The 21,590-nt window shown below is 36.3% G+C and overlaps 1 protein-coding gene across 1 annotated transcript in view; it reads right to left on the bottom strand.

Annotated features, from left to right (window-relative positions):
* Malrd1 (MAM and LDL receptor class A domain containing 1) overlaps positions 1 to 21,590 on the bottom strand; it is a 594,884-nt gene that overhangs the window by 156,938 nt on the left and 416,356 nt on the right. The window contains exon 30 of the mRNA XM_036188969.1: positions 7,941 to 8,102. Coding sequence (XP_036044862.1) covers positions 7,941 to 8,102 — 162 coding nt within the window. The remainder of the gene's footprint in view (positions 1 to 7,940; positions 8,103 to 21,590) is intronic.

Genomic DNA, 21,590 nt, shown 5'->3' with positions numbered 1-21,590 from the left:
AATCTTGGGTCTAAAATGTAGTCTTGTTAGCAAACTAAAATGTGCTAACTTATTAGTCTTGACAAAGTTATCTTTATTTCACTTTGAAAACCTGATGTGTTGCTCATGCATGACCTCAAGCATACACTTGTCTCTATTCCAGATTGTAATTATGTCAAGCTCATTCATTCCTAGGCTGGTGTTCAATTTTCCATACAGCATTTTCTTTTATCATCAACCTAATAGAAGAGTCAACTTTCATGTGTATTTAGCTAGATTGAAACAGTGCTTACTGGCAGACATATGTAAAGAGGACATGACCCATCTCTTCTAGGCATTCTAAGTGTTGTTTCTCAGTTAATTCCTTGAAATTTTCTTGGTATTTGTATGAATCTGCTAGGGCAGTCACAGTTAAATATCATTTACTGAGTGGCTCTAAATCAGAAATGTATGTTCTCACAATACCTACGACAAGAAGATGAAAAAAGCTTAATACCCAGTTTCTACTGGATTCTTTCATTGGCTTAGAGATAGCTACCTCTATCTCTGCCCTCACATGACTTGTTCTGTTAGAGCCCATTTCTGTTGTCTTTCCTCACAATGACCCTGATCCTATTGAAAAAGTGTCCCATTATTTTCAGTTAATTTAACTTGAATTACCTTTTCCAAGTCTCTCTCTAAATAGAGTCAGGATAAGAACTGGAGACTTAAAGACACACAAGCAAATATTTGGGGGAGTAACACAATCCAGTCTTTAAAGGCAATTTTCAATTTGATTTTAAGATATCTATGTATGTTTCTTTGAAAGTTTCCCAGAGCTTAGATTTCTACTGTGTCTGCTTCATCTAATCGGACCACTCTATCACCATCTTCTAACTCTTCCTTTCTTTTTTCTCTTCCTTCTACATCACCTCCTTCTCTTCCCCTTCCTAAGTTTTTCCTCTTCCTCCTCCTTCTCATGAACCCTTAAAATTGTTTCAATATTTCTGGGTCTAAAAAAGATTAATACTGTATAACAACATAGACATCTGTTTTTTGTACATCCATGTGTAGATATGTATGCATGTGTATAGAGCATTATAAATGGAATCAGAATGATATGCTACACATATTAAGAACTAGCTTTTCTACATCAAATTACGAGTTCTTGTCTGCCAACATTCTTAAGTAAATGAGTATTGAGGTCTCCCTGTTCCTTTTCAGAGAACAAAGATGAAAGCCCACAACTAACTAAAACACAATGGCCTTGAATAGCAAGTTTAGGGGAAGCCAGGTATGGAAGTATAAAAGCAAGAAATAGGATGGTGATACCCTGGAGAGCTTGGATTAAGCTTTATGATCTGGTTTTATTGTTCAGCCTTTGTTAATTCATTATACATATTTATACAAATAATTTATTATCCATGTTCCTTCATCTCTGGGAGTAGGAAGAAAAGCATTTATCCTTCTAACAGAAAATAGTTATCATGTACATAAGATGCATGATCTTCTAAAATATAAAATTAAATTATGTCTATTGAATGTTTTATATTTATTATTGTTGGTATGGAGCCAGGCATGATGTTGTATGACTGTTATCCCAGTACTTTGGAGGTTATTGTCATCCTTAGCTATATAGTGAGTTTTAAGCTTATCTTGGATACATGGGTCTCCTTCTCAACACATGTGTTGAGTCTAGGTAACAACATGTCAGTCCTAAGATTAGCAAGTGATAGTCATAATAATAGGTATTGAAAATAGAGCTGAACAACGATAGACATTCTCTACATATGAAGACCATTCACAGTATTTAGTAGAACTACAGATTTCTTGTTTTATAAATTAACCAAAGAACAGTGCTGCAACAAGACAAAACAGGATAAATCCAGTAATTTTTGGCCTATGCATACAGTTATCAAGAATGATAAAATGCTAGAAGGAATGTATAAACTATAGAAGATGTGATTTCTTTGTCACTAGAGTTTACAGTCCAATTGTGGACATGATTAATTATATCACTAAAGTAAAAATGACACTATGAAGAAAAGGAATGGAAAGAAAGAAGTGCTGTGTGTTATTCCTACATTAATTCTAGACATGCAAATTAAGCTGAAAATATATTGAGGCTAAACATTAATCTTCTGTAGATGAGAGGGTAGACTGATGCTCATAGCTCCTCTTTACAATTATGAAATGTATCTAAAATGGTTTATGAATAAGCCTGTGATGAATATTGGAACTGCCTTCCTTATGTTTCTAATCCAGTAGGTGAAAAGGTCTATCAATATAACTTTAATTAATAACAACACTATAATGTTTATAAAAAGGCTATAGGCCTTTTGAATGTGTTGTCTTTTAAAAAATTGAATCTACCAAAGGGTCAAAATTAATTTAGGTTCTTAATAGTTCTATGCCAGCCCATTGTCTCTGAGATGCCTAAACAAATTTACTGAGATATATTCTTGTATCAAGATGATATAATCAGGTTACTTTGAGAAGAGCACTCTGAAAAATATACTATCTCAAGTATCGATTAGCACAGAGGATAATCAAGTACCCTGTCAGAAAGATTACATTCTTCATCTATGGATAACATAGTTACAGACAAAACGGCATAAACGACCGGACTGAGAATTTTCCCATGTACTCAAATGAACTTACACAAACTGTGGAAGTTCAATAAAGGAAAAAATTACTCCTATTAATAGCCCTTACTTATTTCATTAAAAGGCATCATTGATCACTCATCTGGGACTTCTTGAACTCTGATGTGGCTTTTCTCATATCTATTGACCAGCTCTTCATCTTTCATAGTTGAGCTTACTATAGTTTGGTACTATCCATAATAATAGATGACTAGAAATGCACAGCAGCTTTTCAGTACCTTCTCAAGATAAGGGAAGACATCTGAACGTGAGTCAAAAGAACTCAGAAATTTCTATGTCCAGGTTATTGTCTGGGTTACAGCAGAACAAATGAACATCAGCTTATTTTTCACCTCAACTCATGGAAAAGTAACATGTATCCAAACTCAGAAATTATCATCTGATTCAGGATACTGCCATCAGAACTAAGTTGCTAAAATATTCCCCAACATATGAACAGATGTGTACCATATTTTTAAATGAACAGATATAATAAAATCATATTAACATAATAAAACAGTTTTGGACTTTTTTTTTTGAGACAAAGTCTCACTATCACTATGTAGTCCAGGCTGTTCTGGAACTCTATATGTAGATCAAGTAGGCCTTGACTCAGAGAGATCCATCAGCCTCTGCACCACAATAGCTGGAATCATTAGTATGTACCACCACAACCAACATAAAATACTTTGAAAGCCTAATACATTAAGAACCAGAAAGTAGCTATAAATGGCTCATACTGTTTGTTAGTTTCTTTTCATATTCCTGTAACAAGAATACCTGGTAAAAACAATTTAAGAATAGCCCACTCTAGCTCAAGGTTTAAGAAAGAACATAATCAGTTGTGGTGGACAAATCATGGTGGTGGGTCACATTACGTTAGGAAGCAGAGAGATGAATGGTGGTGTTCAGCTCACAATTTTCAGTCTGGTACCCATACCCATTGGATGGTATCACCCAAATTCAGAGTGAGTTATCCTTACTCAGATAACATTTCTGGAAACACTTTGAAATGTTTGCATGATGGTTATAAATCCAACAAAGTTGACAATGAAGATTAAATACGCACACCTTGGGAAGCAGAGCAGAATAATTACTAAGGCTTTGAAACCAACTTAGGCTACATAGTAAGTTCTATGCTAGTCTGGAGCATAGTGTGCAAAACCAAGAAAGAAACCATGATAAAACAATGAGAAAAGGATAGTATCTAAAAACACAAGCTTAGCAAAGATTGTACTAGGACTTATCATTGTACTAGAATTAGAGGAAAAACTATCCTTTATCCTACTTACTGATGCTAATAAAATTCAAGTAGTATATTTCTTATTGATATAGTATTTATAAAATGAAAAACTGAAGAAATGAAATATTCAAAGTTAGAAACACGAACTCAGCTACTTGGTTCATTGACTCCCCTCCTTACAGCCGGGTTTCCAACAGGATTTTCTTGGTGACCTATTTTCACCAGTCAGTGTGCACTGTGATCCTACCTTGGTACCCAGGCACACACTGGTGATATATTGTGTATCCCAATAAAGCTTATTTGTACAAGAATCTAGATGAAGCCTTTTTTTTTCTAGAATTAGTTAGTACTCTATACATTATCCACTGTCTTTCCCAATCCTACTAGCTATGACTTTTTACCTTGTCTCATCCAACTTGTAACCAAGTCATGTTTTATTAACCATGTCTATCTATTGCCTTTTTCCTATTTCGAGAATGTAAGCTCCGTTATGACAAGGTTCTCTTATTTAATCAGTGGTTTATCAACAGCAGCTGGAGATGTACCTGATATTTAATACATGAATAAATGAATATTCAAAAGGACATAAATGATATGGGATAGGTAGTAACTTAGTTCTTTTTTGTCTATAAATATTACTAAAGTATATATCATTATACACATGCCCTTATGTGCTCTTTTTACATAACTCTTCAGCCAGAATGCTTTCTAAATTGATTTAAAAAATGATTGGGTGTTAGTAAGTAGGTTATGGTTCTCAATAAGATTATAAGATTTTATTATTTTCTTCTTGTATTTATTTGTTCTACCTAGAATGTATGTCTACATATGATATAGTACATGGTTGAAATTCATTTCCATCTGACTAGATGACCATATATTAAAAAACACACTCCTTCTCTATTGAATTAAACTATTCACCCTTGGTGATATATTAAATATATTAAATCCCAACTGATCTTAGGTTCTTGATTCTCTACCCTGTTTAACCTATGATCTAGTGTACACTGATTTCTTATTTTCATAATGGAAATGAATCTTAGGGTGAAAAGAAGATGGAATAGAACTTAGTCAAAAGGCAAGAATATTTGAAGTAAAGATTAGTTAAAAACAACACAAAACAGACAAAAGACATGACTGATAAAGCATATGACTTGGAACACATTGATGGATACAAGGAAAGAAGTTTTACTATAAGCAACATCATGAATGTTCAATCTGCTTACAATCTATACAAATAAAACAATGTGTTCTTTTATTTTTTTCTGATCATATACCGGCTAAGCCAATCTATATATTTTCTTTGAAATGTTATTTTATTATCATATTATTCTATGCTTTGTTACTGTTCTCATACCTCAATTATTTGAGGGGACTACTGCATTAGAGTTCTCCAGTAAAATAGACCCCCAAACCTGCATATGTATATAAACATGCATACTTAAATATTTAAGAAGTGACAGAGAAACATAGAGACATGGAGAGACAGATATGAGACAGAAGTTTTTTAAGGAACTGTCTTGAGAAATCAGGAGAGTGTTAAATCTGTAATTCTCAGAAGGGGCTCCCAGCCCGGAGTCCCAGAAAAGCTTATGGCATAGATGAAGTCCAAAGCCAGCCCAGTGAAGGTTCCTTAACTTAGTGAAGGAGCTGGTCATTTTTGTTCTACTCAGCCTGCCAACCCACATGAGACTACATTATGGCAGGCAATCTCATTCCTTCAGAATTCAACAATTTAATGTCAACTTATCTCGGGCTGACAAATGAAATGAAACACATTAAATATTTCAGGCCACTTCTTAACCTTAAAAAAGATACATTTCATAGGAGAAAAAAATGTATATACACTTAAAACAACAGTTAAAGAAATGGAGGCCATGAATTTGAGAGCAAGAATGTGAGTTATATGGGAGAGATTGGAGAAAGAAAGAAGGGGAAAGGTTGTATTTTTAAATTATAGATTATAACCAAAAATTCTAAGCATTTTTTCAGCGAGGGTCAAATGGTTTTTAATATTTAACAAGTCATCCCATGCTGTCTTTAGAACCAAAATGTCTGGTGAAGTGTGTAGTACAGTCACTGAGGGTTGATTATAATTTGACCTTTCTATTATAATTTTTCTTTTTTTTGTATTTATTTGTTTTCTGTTTTTACATCCCAACCACATTTTCCCCTCCCTCTTCTCTGCTCAGTCCCTTCCCCACCTCCTGTCCTTGTGTAGCTTTATCACTTTACACCCTCTAATTTTTATTGAGAAATGTGATTCTGTCAGGAGTTAGTTACATGTATCTAAACTGAAGAATAGATAAAGAAAATGTAGTACATTTGCACGATGGGGTATTTGTCAACTATTAAAAATGGCATTGTGAAATATGTGGTCAAATGAATGGGACTGGAAAAATCATTCTGAGCGAGGTAATCCAGACTCATAAAGACAAACATGGTATGGACTCATTTATAAGTGGACATTAGCTGTTAAGTAAAGGTTAATCACACTTCAATCCAGACCCAGAAAGGCTAAGTGAGAAGGAGGACCTAGTGGGGACAGACTGAACTGCCTGGGAAAGGAAAATAGAATAGATTTTGTAGGTGAACTGAGAATAGGTAGAGATGGGTACAGAAGGGATCTAGTGGGAGAGGGAAGGACAGAGGGAGAGATGACTGGAATCGGAGAGGGGTGTTTGAGGGGAGGTATGGAAAACTAGTGCAGTGGAAACTTCCTGGAACATGAGGGTACCCTATAGCAAAGACTCCTAGTAATGGGGGATACATAGCTAGAACTGGCCGACGTCTCTAACAAGGCAAAGCTGACAGAAGTGGTACTGGGAGACCCAGACATAAGCTTCAACCTACAACCTATAATGCCTACAAGATTCGCTGGGTCAATAGTGGAAGTGGCTAATCAAAGACCAGTCTAACTTGAGGCCTACACCAAGAGTCCGTGTCCAAGACTGCCTGGCTAGGAACTGGAAGCCAAAATGGCTCATAGATCTATGGTAGAGCCTATTAAGACTGACCCCCCATACTACCACAACACACACACCAAAAAAAATAAATAAATAAAAGAAAAGAAAAAAAGAAAAAAGAAAAAGAAAGAAAGAAAGGAAAAGTCAGTGAAATCATTCCTAATGATACTCTGCTATACTCACATATTGGCACCTAGACCTGTTGTCATCAGAGAGGCTTCATCTAGCAACTGATGAGAGCAGATGCAGAGACCCACAGATAAATATTAGATGGAGTCAAAACCTTGGGGAACCCACAGAAGAGGGGAAGAAGAATTGTAGTAACCAGAGGGGTGGAGAACATGGCCCACAGATCAAGTAATCAGGGCTCCTAGAGGCTCACAGAGAGTGAAGCTACAACCATGGAGCCCACATGGGTCTGTGTTAGGCCCTCTGCATATCCATTGTGATTGTTTAGCTTGAGCTTGTGGGATTCCTAATAGAGGGAGTGGGAGTGTCCATGACTTTATTGTCTTTAGGATCCTTTTCCTCCTGCCGTGTTGCCTTGCCCAGCCTTGACATGAGGGTCTGTGCTTAGCGCTTAGACTTATTGTAACTTGTGATGCCAGGTTTGGTTGATATCTCTGGGAAGCCTGCTCTTTTCTGAAGGGAAACAGAGAAGCAATGGACCTGAGGGGGAGGTGAGGTGGGGAGGGGGACTGGGAAGAGTGGAGGGAGGCGACTCTGCTGTCAGGATTTATTGTGAGAGAAAAGAAGAGATAAAAAAGAGAAAACAATACTTAAAAAGGTGCCTTTCTTTCATATTTTCTTTCTTTTTTTTCGAGACAGGGTTTCTCTGTGTAGTTTTGCGACTTTCCTGGAACTTGCTTTGTAGACCAAGCTGGCCTCAAACTCACAAAGATCCACCTGCTTCTGCCTCCCGAGTGCTGGGATTAAAGGCCACCACCGCTGGGCTCAGATTTTAAATTAAGAAATAGAGTCATGGGCTTCCTTGTGATGGTGACAGCTGAGTCTGTAAGATTTCAGTGATTAAAACAGAAGGGACAACTCTTTCACTTAGCTTTCCAAGTTCTACACTCTAGGAACATTCATACCCTTTGCTAGCTTCCCTATGGCTGCAGGACTTACCTGGTGTGTGATCAGAATCTTGGTTCAAGGGTTCAGTAGGAATTGTGCTGCCAATGGCCCAGTCCAGGTCATCTTCAGGATCTTGAGTGAGACCACAACCTGCCATCCAGTCTCCTGATGCTGTTTCAAAATTGCAGCTTCCTGCTGTGCTTATGTAATATCCTAGTGAAACAAGATCTTCATATAAGCTTCACAATATGCCTACAACATCCATGCCCCAGTATAGTTTTTGATGATTCAAATCATTTTATAATTGTTTTATTTTTAAATTTGAAATATTTTGGTGTGCATAGTGTGTGTGTGTGTGTGTGTGTGTGTGTGTGTGTGTGTGTGTGTGCCTGTGTATGAGAGAAACACATATGAGTGTGTGTTTGCATGGAATGAACTAAAGCCATGGAGTGTGTGGAGGGCAGAGAACAAACTCAGATGTCAGTGCTTGTCCACCATCTTGTCTGAGACATCATCTCTTTCTATTTGCTGCTTCCTATGCCACTATGCCAGGTTAGTGGCCTGGGAGCCTTGAGGGTAATGTACATACACACACACACATACACACACATATCTGTAATGTTCTCTCAAGAAATCTAGGAGCCTTGTTTGCATGGTGTCATTTACATGTCACATAATTAAGTAATAATGTTTAGAGATGACATATAAAACCATGTCTATGCTCAAACAATGTGTAAAACATTATGATGATTTGAAACATTTTGGATGAATAAATAAACTCAATCTATTGTCCCTATTGTCTGGATGCTCAGTATAACCAGATTTGTTCTGGTGTTTGACCAGGATAGGTTATTAGCAAGGCAAAGGTGCTTTTGAGGAAATCAGTAGGCCATGCTGTCCACAAACCATCTGGATCATCAGAGCACATATCTAGGCTAGCCACTAAACCATGAAAGCAGATACCCTCCAAAACTATTGATTGATAACTCATTCAAAATTAAATTAAGTTTTTTCACAATGACATAAATTAGTAGGTGAGAAAGTCAACTAGTCACTTATGAAGTGCTCTAAAAAATGTTCCTGGAGCCAGACTTTCATCTGGTCTCTGTTTTCACATAGGAGTTAGTAAATTTTGAGCATACTGTAAAATCTGACTGTTACATAAACAGAAAGAATTCTTATGTTACTTAATCAATATGCATCAACTGAGATAGCTATCAGCATTTCCTTTCTTTTCAAAGGATGGTTTCTGTTACCCCTTAAATTTCGTCTTGCCCATATCCTTTTCTTAATAAAACACACAATCTCAGCTCATTTAAGCTTAATCAGCAAAAAGCTCCATGCTAAATGAATACCAAAGACAGAACACACAGAGCTCATGTTCTCTGTTACCCTATTGAGTTCCTAAGAGAATTTCCATGAACAATTATTTTAATTCTTTAAGAATTATTTTATCCCTAAAAACCAAGAATTTCAATCATTCTTTTCTTCTTTTAGTACATTTTTTAACTCATTTTAATGACTGCATAATCTCTGTATTTTATGTGCTTAGTTCATTATGGACTTTGTTTTGTATGCATGCCATGCTAGTATTCTATAATACAGAATAGAATTCTATTATGCAAAGAAGCAATAAACTTACCAATACCAGCATTTAGTCAACCTATCATCGAACATTGAAAATCTTCTTGTGTATACTTATACTTATACTTTCACACATGGTTTCTGTGCTATCTGTATTTCTATGTACCTTACTCCCTGACCTGTAAAGCTAATGCTCTTATTCCACTCCCTTACCTCTAGGATGAACCTGTTCCTCCTGGCTCAGTTTATCTACCATACAACCCCTTTAAAGACACACATGTAACTAGGGTACGTTTTCTTACCTTTTATTCTCTCTGTCTTAAAACAGGTGACTACTTGTGTTCTAAAGCGAATCTCTGTCTCTTATCCAGATTCCTCATCAGAACTTTATTCCTTTCCAACAGCTCATTTCCTTTAAGGTCATCCATGTTTCCTTGTTTTCCAATGGTACATTCCCTGCCCATTTCTTTATTGTAACCCCCATCAGTCTTCCATCTTCATTTTAGAATGCATGTTCTTATGTAGGTTTTTCATGCTGCATACCCTCACTTGTCCTTACCATACACTTTTAAATAGGTGCCCAGCAAATATTCACACATGATGAAATACAGACTAACATATTCAAATGCTTCTGGAATATTCCACTTAGAATATGCAACCATCACTTCCAAACTGTTTCAAAGTTTTCTCCAAATAGGTCCCTGTGAGATTTCCATTTAACATAAATCGTGCCTCTTTTTGTAAAGGTTCAAATCTGTAGAATCACTATTGGTTCTATACTCATATTTATAATACCCAAGATGTTGCCACATTAATCATCCTTAACACTGTTCTTTTATCTTGGCTAAAATAGTCCTTTTTTTTTTTACACAGTGTGAAACCACTCTTATAAATGCTAGCTTTGAATGTGATAACCTTTACTTGGATGAATCTGTCTCATCTTTACAATTGTCTCAACCCTGACCATGTGTTTGAAGATCAGCTCTCTAAAATAAACTGACTTTATGAAACATTTATGCTAAGATCTATATCTATATTTTTAAAAATACTTCACCAGCAGTTGGTTACTCTTTACTTAACCATTCTTTCTATGGTTTTCTTAAGATAAAACTTTTATTTTATTTTTATTGTGTGTGTGGGTGTTTGCATGCATGAATATCAGTGTACGCATGTATTCAGTAGGACGGATCATTTTAGTCTAAGTAATCACCTTTCTTCACTGAAGGATGTGTGTCAAGCTAAAACAGGCCCCTCCCCAGGTGGCTCATGATTTCACCAGTTAAACATGATGTGAACCTTTTTTCCTTCTCTTTGCTAGTTCAGGAATAGTTTGGAAAGAAAATATAGACAACAGCATCTTCAACAAATGGTGCTGGTAAAACTGGATGGCTGCATGTAGAAGAATCCATATTTATCACCCTGCACAACTCTAGATGGATCAAATGTCTTAGCAGAAAACCAGATGCACTAAACATGATAGAAGAGAAGTGGGGAATAGCCTTGAACTCACTGTTAATAGGAGAAGACTTTCTGAACAGAACACTGTTAGAACAGACACAAAGATCAACAACTAATAAATAGGACCTCATGAAACTGAAAAGCTTCTGTAAGGCAAAAGGCACCAGGGTCTGGACAAACAGCAGCCTATAGAATGAAGAAATAGTTCTACTAATTACACATTCAATATAGAGCTAATGTATTAGAAACTTCTTAAAATATATACATATATGAAAGCAATTTAAATGAAATTGCCAAATGGTCCCAATGGATCATTTCTTGCCACCAAAGTGTACAGGAACTGAATTGCATCTAATTGAGTTGTTGGCCAAAGAGGTCTCATGGCAATCCCCAATAAACCCAAGTTATTGCCAAGCTTATAGTTTGCTCTCCACAAACTGATTGCCAGGCCCCATTGCTGAAGACATGTACACAATTAATTTAACATGGATAAGCCAAGCTGTGCCTACATAGGCCCTTCACCCATCAGTTCTATCATCTTTGGCATAGGAAGGTACTCTGCATTCTACTAAAAAAGAAATTTAGACACCAATCCAGCCACAATTACTTGATCTACAATGGTATACTGCTGAAAAGCTATGCTAGGACAATGGTGGCACAAAGATTGTGGGAGTAACCAACCAAAGTTCAATTGACTTAAGGCCCACACCATGAGATGGAACCCATACCCAACCCTGCTTGGATGACCAAGAAGCTTAGACTAGATAACTCAGAGACCTAGGGTAAAACCAAACACTACTGTTCTAAAAAAACAAACAAACATCAATCAAACAACAACACAAAAACCATAGTAATAGAATGACTCCTAATAATATTCTGCTATATTCATAAATCAGTGCCTTATTCAACCATCATCAGAGAAACTTTCTACTGTAGAAGATGGGAACAGATGTAGAGACTCATAGACAGACATTATACCAAGAGTGAGAGACTTTGGAACACAAATACCTCTCCTCAGGGCATAGGGAGATAGAAAAAAAGTGTAAAAGCCAGAAAGTATGGACTACACCAGGAAAACAAGGCCCTCTGAATCAATATGATTAAAACTCATATGAACTCAGAGAGATTGAGGCTGCATGCAGAGGGCCTGAATGGGACTGTACCAGGTCTGTTGCATGTATTTTGTGGCTTCCATTATACATGTGTGTTTTTATAGGACTCCTGGGTGTGTGAACAAGTGGGTCTGTTTCATGTGCCTTTTATTGCACTCTTTTCCTTCTATTCATATGTTTTGTCTAATTCTGTGTCTGTTTTGTCTAATTCTGATGTGTTAGTTTTTGTTTTATGTTATTTTATTTTATAACTAACCTTAGAAGCCTGTTTATTTACAATTGAGAGACAGAAAAAGAGTGGGTATGATGGGAGGGGAGGTGTGGAGCAAATGGAGGAGTAGACATAGACAGAAGGGAAAAATCATAATCAGGTAAATTAGGTGTGAAAAGAAAATTTACTTGAAATAAAAGGAGGGAAAATCAATAAAACAAAACAAATAGGAAATACAGACAATGACAACTATTGAGAAAGAGATAGATAGCTAAGAAAATTTTCTTAAATCAGAAGGATGAAAAATTAGTTTCTTTTTCTTTTTATAAAAAATAGTTCTATCTTTATATTTAAAAATAATTCCACATTTATACTTTACTGGTGCATTTCGTCTTTGTTTATTTTACATTTAGGAATACATACTGACATACTTCAGAGATCACTGTCCTAGGGAGATGATTTCCTCAGGCCTTTGCCTTTGCACAAGTTGCTCATAGAGAGATGCAGAAGTTGAAGTCAGTGAGAAATTCCCTTTGTGGGTTTTCTGATATTGGACAGGAGTTTTCAATCTGCCATAAAGTGGGTGACTTGCTGGGTGGCTTCTATTAAAACACTTCCTGTGCTGTTCATGTTGAGATGAAGGTCAACATCCTTGCTGTACCAACTGAACCCACTGTGTCAGCTGAGATACACAGATCTCAACATACATAACAACTACTTTAAAAAAAATCAGTAATGAGGCCAGACCAGTTGTCCCTTAGTTTCTTCGGTGAATAATACCTGTAACAAGCACACAGCACCTGTGCTGTGACCTCCACCTACTTGCTTTTGTGTCTTACAGTTTACAAGCGCAGCTTCTGTACCAGAGACTGAAGCCTGGGTATGGAAATTTCTAAACTGGGAAGCAGATATTTTAGACTCTGTTGTAGATTTAGCTGCATTAAAGGAGTTATTTATTCTTATAACAAAAGACACAAAGGCAGTTGTATTTTTAGGATCATAGGACCTTTGTCATGCAAGCAGGTGATAGCTGAACACATGTTAAATTGAACTCAGGGCAGAGAGTTCAGACTAAGCCTGATAAGTTTCAAAGTGTATTGTTTGGAGGCATTCTGGCAAGTGAGGAAAGGACTGGAGATTTTCCTTCTGTGAACTTCTGGTGGTTATGGATTTATATCAAGGTCATTTTGTTACATAGCCCAGGAATGGAATTGGAACCTGGAGGGTATTAAGGGTTGTATTGGTCTGTACTCCACCTACCATGCAAGATTCATCTGGAATTTTTAAATGTTAACTTTGGAGATCTTTATCTTTCTAACATTATTCTTGAAAAAAATTATTTTCAGCTTCAGGATGTGGCAGCAATGTTCTAAAACGTTCCATCAGTAGCTAGTTCTGTAAGAAGGCAACTAAAAGATGTAATTCATACTATTTATAGATGATGATGGCATTATTAAGCTAGATTTACTATTAGAATAATAGCCATTAGCTCTTAGATTTAATGTTGTATGAGATGGAAATTTAAAACTTGATGGATCTTTCTCCAAGCACCAAATCCCAACTTACAATAGTTTTAAAGCATATCAATGATCTATCTCAGCTAGTAAGTGTGGAAGTTTCCAGTTTTGGGCAACTTCAGGTTAGACTGTGATGTAACTTGAGTCTTGGGTCTATCCTTCCATCTTCCCTCTCAGTCACACTCACAAGAGAACTACCTTCTTTCTGGTGTCACACGCACTCACCACATAGAAAGAAGGAGGAGCTAAGGAGAGAGGTATGTTTTCCTGGTGTGGACATTTTCCTCACGAAGCAGATTCCTTCCCCAACTTGTGATGTTGGGTTCACCAACCTCTTCAGCTGTGTAGAAGTTTGGATGGGTTTTATCTACTGTCGCCACAGTGGTGCCTCCAATAAAGTGAACATCATACTTCGAGTGGAAAAGAAACCTTCTCGGCACTGCCAGAATGGTTGAGGAATTTCTGCTCTGAGCATCTTTCATGCACCGTGTTTTCCCATTTCATGTCACATCAAATTCATCCTTGAGTGAGGAATTTAAATCTCAGGTCTTTTGACCCAGAGTATACTAATTCTCAGAACAGGTTATATCTGAGTCACTTGGAGGAAATTATAGCTGTTATCATGTATTTTAAAGGCTATTCATTATTTTGCATTGTTTTATATTTATATTGCATTTAATTGTTTTATAATTTGAGTTATTGTAAACATTTCTAAGTGATGAGCTAGTATTTCTGAGCTGTATTCTATCTGTGGTAAATAGTTCAGTAAAATTTCACTTTAAGATAGATGATATGAAAGATTTTATATTTCCAGATAATGGATATGTATCATGTTTTTCAAAATAGCAGTTACTTTAGAAGACCTCTGTTCAAATGATGATCTTTGAATGAATTTAACACTTCATTGATATTCTTTCAAACAAGAGCCGTGTTCCCAGTGGTATATTATTTAGCCACATGGCAGTATGATTATTGTAAATACTTATTAACACAGAAATATGTCCATAGTAAATTATTTTTATACCTCATCTTCACATAGTCACCTGATTTAATCACTTCACAATGCAAAGTACAGGAATATTTGTGTTACTTGTGGTAAATAATATTTTTAATTCTTGTCAATTTTCATTGAGAATTATTTCAAATAATCTGGATGAAGTGACAAATAATACCATGACTGAAAAATTCTGTGTGTACCTGGCGTAAAGGAGGTGAGAATGTATCTGTCCATCACAACACTGGACATCTTTAGCTTAGATACTATTACAACAAATATGAATAGTAAACTAAAAGACAGAATTTTAAAATTAATTATTAATTCTTTTAAATTAATTGCCTCCCTTCTTAGAAACTATGTATTTCTTCAACAGGCGAGACAGAAACAGAATTTTATATCTGTTCACAACCTATAGTAATACTGAGTCATAAAGAACAGCTACATTTCTTTGTTGTAGTAAAAAAGACCATGAGATGCAAAATATGATTCAATACCAGCAACAATCCGTAGAGACACAGGTATAGAGTAAGGGACTATGAAGAACCTAAAAGTCTCATTAGGAAAGGGAAGTAGAATAGATAGTTATGGATGGGATGAATGGGTTTATAACTGGCAGGTCAAGGGGGATGGGTGTGAAGAGGGGCTCAAGGTGGGAATACAAGGAGAGATGGCTAAAATTAAGGGGCATTTGAGAGGCAGAATGGAAACTAATACAGTAGAGGCTTCCTAAAATATATACATATATGAAGGGAATCTAAATGAAATTGCAAAATAATGGGGGAGACAGAATCCCAAACTAGCAACTTCTTGTGACAAAACAAAGCTTTCAGTACTAGGATTGAGGTACATCTAATTGAGTTGTTGGCTAAAGGCGTCTCATGGCAATCTGTGCTAATCCAGGCTGCTGCCAAGATCATTGATTTCTCTCAATAAACTGATATAAGGGCACTACTGCCATAGACAACACCTATACAATTCACTCTACATAGTGCCTACAGAAAGCCTTCACCACTACACGCTAGGATCTTTGGTACAGGAAGGTACTCTGCATACTACTAAAAAAGCATATACACCAAGCCAGCCACAAACACGTTAATGGACAATGGTGTCCTGCCTGCAAGACATACTAGGACAATGGCATCACAAAGTTTGTGGGAGTAATCACCCAATATCTGATTTGACTTAAGGCCCATTCCATGAGATGGAACCCATACCTGATACTGGGTGATCAAGAATCTGAGAATAGACAGCCTAGGGATCTAGGAGAAAAAAAAATACTACTGTTCGCTACACTCATAGATCAGTACCTTTCTCAGCCATCATCAGAGAAACTTCCTCCTATAGCAGATGGGAACTAATATAGAAACCCACAGCCAGACATTATGCAAAGAAAGAGATCTCAGAACATCCAGCCCTAAATCAAATATCTTCAACAAATCCTTCCCCTCAAGGTTCAGGGGACCCCACAGAAGAAACCACGGAGTATAAGAGCTGGAGGGTGGGGAGATGGGAGAGGGATGGAGAACACCAAGAAAACAAAGCCTCTAAATCAGCATGATCAAAGCACATATGAACTTTTAGAGACTGAGACCATATACACGGGGTCTGCACTAGTCCTTTGCACATATATTGTGGTTTCCAGTTTAGTGTTTTTTTTGCATAATTCATGAGTATGTAAACTAATGGGTCTCCATTTTTTTTGTAACTTCTGTTGAACTTTGTTATTTTTTCTGCTTGTTTTTTTTTCCAGTTTCAATGTGTTAGTATTTGTTTCATCTTTTTTTATTATTTTATATATCCATTCAAGTCTGTTTTCTAATAAGAGAAAGAAAAGGAGCAGAATTGGATGGAAGTGGAGGTATGAGAACTAGTAGAGGAAGTAGACACTGTAATCAGAATATACTATGTGAGGAAAAAAATCTATTTTCAGTAAAAAGAAAAGAAAAAAGAAAAACTTCAAATGAGGGAAAACATGATAAAAAAGAAGATGCTCGTATGACCACTCACAGAATATTAAACCAACTTATCATTCAATTCAATATATTCAACACAAAGGTTTATTTAATATGTTGAGTTAATTCTTATAGACCTCTATAGGATGAATGACATGTATACTACACAGATGAGGAAAATGAATCTCTTGGAATGCAAATAATTGTAGTTCTTTGTTTTAATTTAATTTAATTAATTTAACTTAAATAACTGAGGGTCTTATTCAAAATAAAGACTGCATTTTAATAACTCCAAATTCAATTCATTCTGTTTATTTGTCTAAATATCATTTATGTTATTCATATTAAGATATGTAGTTAAATGAAAGAATCCACATTTCATACCCATAATGCATCTATAAAACAATTGAAACAAATATCAGTGAATTGAACTTGGAAAATAAGTATATTACCTATCCGTATGAGTGTTCTTTAAGGATGTGAAAAAAATCCTTCAAGTTTTTTGAGCAAATTGCCTGTGTCATTAATAACACATTGCTTTTATGTAAAAATTTAAATACTCCTTTCAGTAGATCATCAAAAGGGTAAATACCATTTGTCATATAGTTGATTTAGTTTCTGAAAACGAAGATCACATCTGTATATTATCAAATCAATACCTCAACTATAGGAAAAGTAAAATTATGTAAGTCAGCCTAACAGTAAAGCAAAAAGAAAATAGTCACAATTTATATTTGAAAAATCAAAATATTAAGTATTATCTTTTAAGCTTATAAGTCTGAATAATGCATATGCAAATGTGTGCATCTTACTTCATGCATGTGTATGCACACAATGCACACACATTCTCCATTTGTAATGTACAAATAAATAGTAGTAAACTCATTGATAGCATTTGTTACAATTTTAAGTTAAACTAAGAAATTTCATTATGTAAATCATAAAAACCAAAGAACATTATAATTCAAAGTAATTTTCTTTCCACCTGATTTTTTTCATAATAGAAATTGATGTTTAGAAGCCTAAGATGCCTTATTTATATTTGGATATTCGGGGTTTTTTTTATTCCTAACACATACTATGAACAGAAATTCATATAAGAATTTAATGTTTATATAAATATTTCAATACATATGCTAAACTAAAGAAAGGCAATTTAATATTAGTGGTATTTAGATTAGATTGTCTACTTGATATAATCTAGAGTCACTTGGGAAGGCAGTCTCAATGAAAGGTTGTCCACATTAGGTTAGCCTTTGGGACATATGTGGAAGATTATCCTAATTTAGTTAAATTGATAAGTTAACTGACTCCAATTCAGTTAAATTGAGAGGAGCCAGCCCAGTGTGGGCAGAATCCATCCATAGGCAGAGGCATCCTAAATTTATAAGATCGAGAAAATGAGCTGAGCACTAAGCACGCATACTTTCATTCTCTTTCTGCTCCTCACCAAGGATGCCATGTGACCACTTGTCTCAAGTTCTTGCTGCCATGCCTTGCCAAGTATTTTGTTATAGAAACAAAAATGAAATTATTACAATGTATTTAGAGCCCTTTATATTAACATGACAATGGCATTTCTTTCTACTCAATTACACATGTCAAAGGTACTGTGTTCAAATTATGGTTCCTTTAGATTTTGCACAAATTAATCCACCTTTCTATTGAATACTGGTGCTTCTTAAATTCTATACTCATTACATCTTGTGGAGAAGAAAAATGTGAATTCACAAATGTTTTAGAGCATCCTTTTAGAACCTTATTTGAATTATTTCCTTAAATAATGCCAAAAATATTTTTTTGCTCACTAAAAGTAGTTAGAAATAGTTCAAGAAGCTAATATTCAGTAAAAGTTTAAAATTTACTTAAGAGAACTCATTGGTCAATATAATTTATATGATATCAATATTATAATAATACAGCATTTGTAATTCAATCTGTAATTTATGAGAATTCTTTTCACATTTTGCAGTTTAATTTAAAATTAAAACATTAACATAGCCAGGCATGGAGGCACACTTCTTTAATCCTAGCACTTGGGAGGCATAGGTAGATGGATCTCTGTGAGTTCAAATGCCAGGCTGGTCTACAAAGTGAGCCACACAGAGAACCCTGTCTCAAAACACCACATACAAGCACACACACACACACACACACACACACACACACACACACACACACACAGAGAGAGAGAGAGAGAGAGACAGAGACAGACAGAGACAGAGATACAGAGACAGAGAAAGAGAAAGAAAGATTAGCTAAATATTGAAAACATGTCTAGTGAAATAAGCCAGCAACAAGATACATTTTATATGAATTACTTAAATAAGTCACATAGAACACACTAGTTCACAGACAGTTAATGAATGCTGGTTGTCCTGGGCTGTCATTTTAGGGAGTTACTTTTTAATAGATAATTTCCAATTTTCTAAAGATCTAGAGAAGGATGTTGGTGATGATTGGACAACAGTATAAATATGACTAGCTTCACTATAATCTATATTTAAAATGATGTAAATGCAAAATTTTCTTTCATGCTCATTTTACCAAAGAAAAAAGAAATAATAAACATGACCAAAAAGGGGGGAGGGGATGAGTGCTGCAAAAGCATTGTCACAGATCTCAGGAATGAAAAATATGGTGAGTTGAACAAGTCAAACTACTGGTCTGAATAAAAAAGTAGCAACAATTTTATTTCTAATCATATTTTGTTATACTCATAGATTGGTGCCTTATTCATCCATCATCAGAGAAGCTTCCTCCTGCAGCAGATGAGAACAAATACAGAGACCCACAGCCAGACATTACAAAGAGAGTGAGACCTTGGAACACACAGCTCTAAATGAGATGTTTCCATTAAATCCCTCCCTTCAGAGGTTAGAGAACCCCTCAGAAGAGGAGGTAGAAAAAGTCACTGAGAATAGAGGACACCAGGAAAACCAGGCCCTCACAGAGCAAAGCTTTTACAAGCTCACAGAGACTAAAGCAGCAAGCATAGGGCCTTTACAAGTCTACACCAGGTCCTCTGCATATATACTGTAGCGTACAGCTCAGTACTATTATGGGACTCCTAGATGTGTAAATGAGTGGGTTCTTTGATTCTTGTGCCTTCTCTTTGAATCTTTTATTTTTCCTTTGGCTTGTCTTTTCAAACTTTCATATGATGCTTTTTATTTTAACTTATATTTTATTTTGTTATTTTTTAAATTATATTTGTGTTTTAATTTTACATATCAGCCATGGGTTCGCCATCCTACCCCCACCCCCACCTTCCCTCCAGCCCACCCTCCCATTCCCATCTCCTCCAGGGCCAAGACTCCCCTGAGGATTCAACTCAACCTGGTAGATTCAGTACAGGCAGGTCCAGTCCCCTCCTTCCAGGCTGAGCAAAGTGTCCCTGCATAAGCCCCAGGTTCCAAACAGCCAGCTCATGCACTAAGGACAGGTCGGGTTCCCACTGCCTGGGTGCCTCCCAAACAGTTCAAGATATTTAATTGTCTCACTTATCCAGAGGGCCTGATCCAGCTGGGGGCTCCACAGCTTTTGGTTCATAATTCATGTGTTTCCATTAGTTTGGCTATTTGTCCCTGTGCTTTTTCCAATCTTGGTCTCAACAATTTACACTCTTACAGTCCCTTCTCTTTCTTGACAATTGGAGTCCTGGAGCTCCTCCTGGGGCCTGGCTGAGGATCTCTGCATCCACTTCCATCAGTTATTGGATGAGAGTTCCAGCATGACAGGTAGGGTGTTTGGTCATCTGATCACCAGACTAGATCAGTTCAGGCTTTCTCTCAACCATTGCTAGTAGTCTACAGTGGAGGTATCATTGTAGATTTCTGGGGACCTCTCTAGCACTTTGCTTCTTCTTGTTCTCATGTGGTCTTCATTTATCATGGTATGTTATTCCTTGTTATTTTTTTTAAGAGAGCAAAGTAGAAAGAAATTTGTTTATGTGGCATCCTGTCTATAATAATATCATTAGTTCTCATCTCCCTGTGATATAGGGCATATTTGCAAGTACAGTTCTTTTATCTCTTTAAATCTAGACTAGACTGTTAATTTACTTGGCAATCAGCATGGGTTGCCTGTGACATTTGGAATATCTACAGTTAAGCAAAATGAGCTTTGGTTAGATCTCTTGTGTCTCATGAATGGGGCTTCTAAAAGGATCAATTCTAATAGAAGCCAGCACCCTATAAGATGACTTTTCAGTCCTGTGTGGTGGCCATAGTATGTGAGTACAATCGTATGTCTTACCCATAGTGGATAAGATTCTATACAAGGTAAGACACAGAAACCAGAGTATTAGTTGTCCAAGTTGAGAAAGGAAGAAACTGCCCAGAGCTTATTTTCCAGTTTTTATTCATAATCGATCTGCCAAAGTGAATTATCCACTCACAAAGTGACCAAATCTGAAGCTATTGTCTGCGGGAGACGCCTTTATGTTTGTTGTGAATGTGTTGCTCTGATTGATAGAGAAATAAAATGTTGATTGGCCAGTAGCCAGGCAGGAAGTATAGGCGGGATAAGCAGAGAGGAGAATTCTGGGAAGCGGAAGGCTGAGAGAGGAGATGCTGTCAGCTGCAATGGGAAGCAAGATGCAAAGTGCTAGTAAGTTACAAGCCATGTGGCGACTTATAATCAATAGAAGTCGGTTAATATAAGAACTAGATAGCAAGAAGCCTGCCACAGCCATACAGTTTATAAGTAGTATAAGTCACCGTGTGTTTACTTGGGTCTGAGCAGCTGTGGGCCCAAGTGGGACTAGAAAAAACTTCAGCTACAATTGTCAGGACCAAGAGCTTTTTGGGTAGCTTATTTGTGGCAAACAATAATCACAATAGATACCCTGTGTAGTCTCAGGACTCCA

This window comes from Onychomys torridus, chromosome 5 (assembly GCF_903995425.1).
Source record: "Onychomys torridus chromosome 5, mOncTor1.1, whole genome shotgun sequence".
Classification (NCBI taxonomy): Eukaryota; Metazoa; Chordata; class Mammalia; order Rodentia; family Cricetidae; genus Onychomys; species Onychomys torridus.
This window is presented reverse-complemented; position numbering and strand designations above follow the sequence as displayed.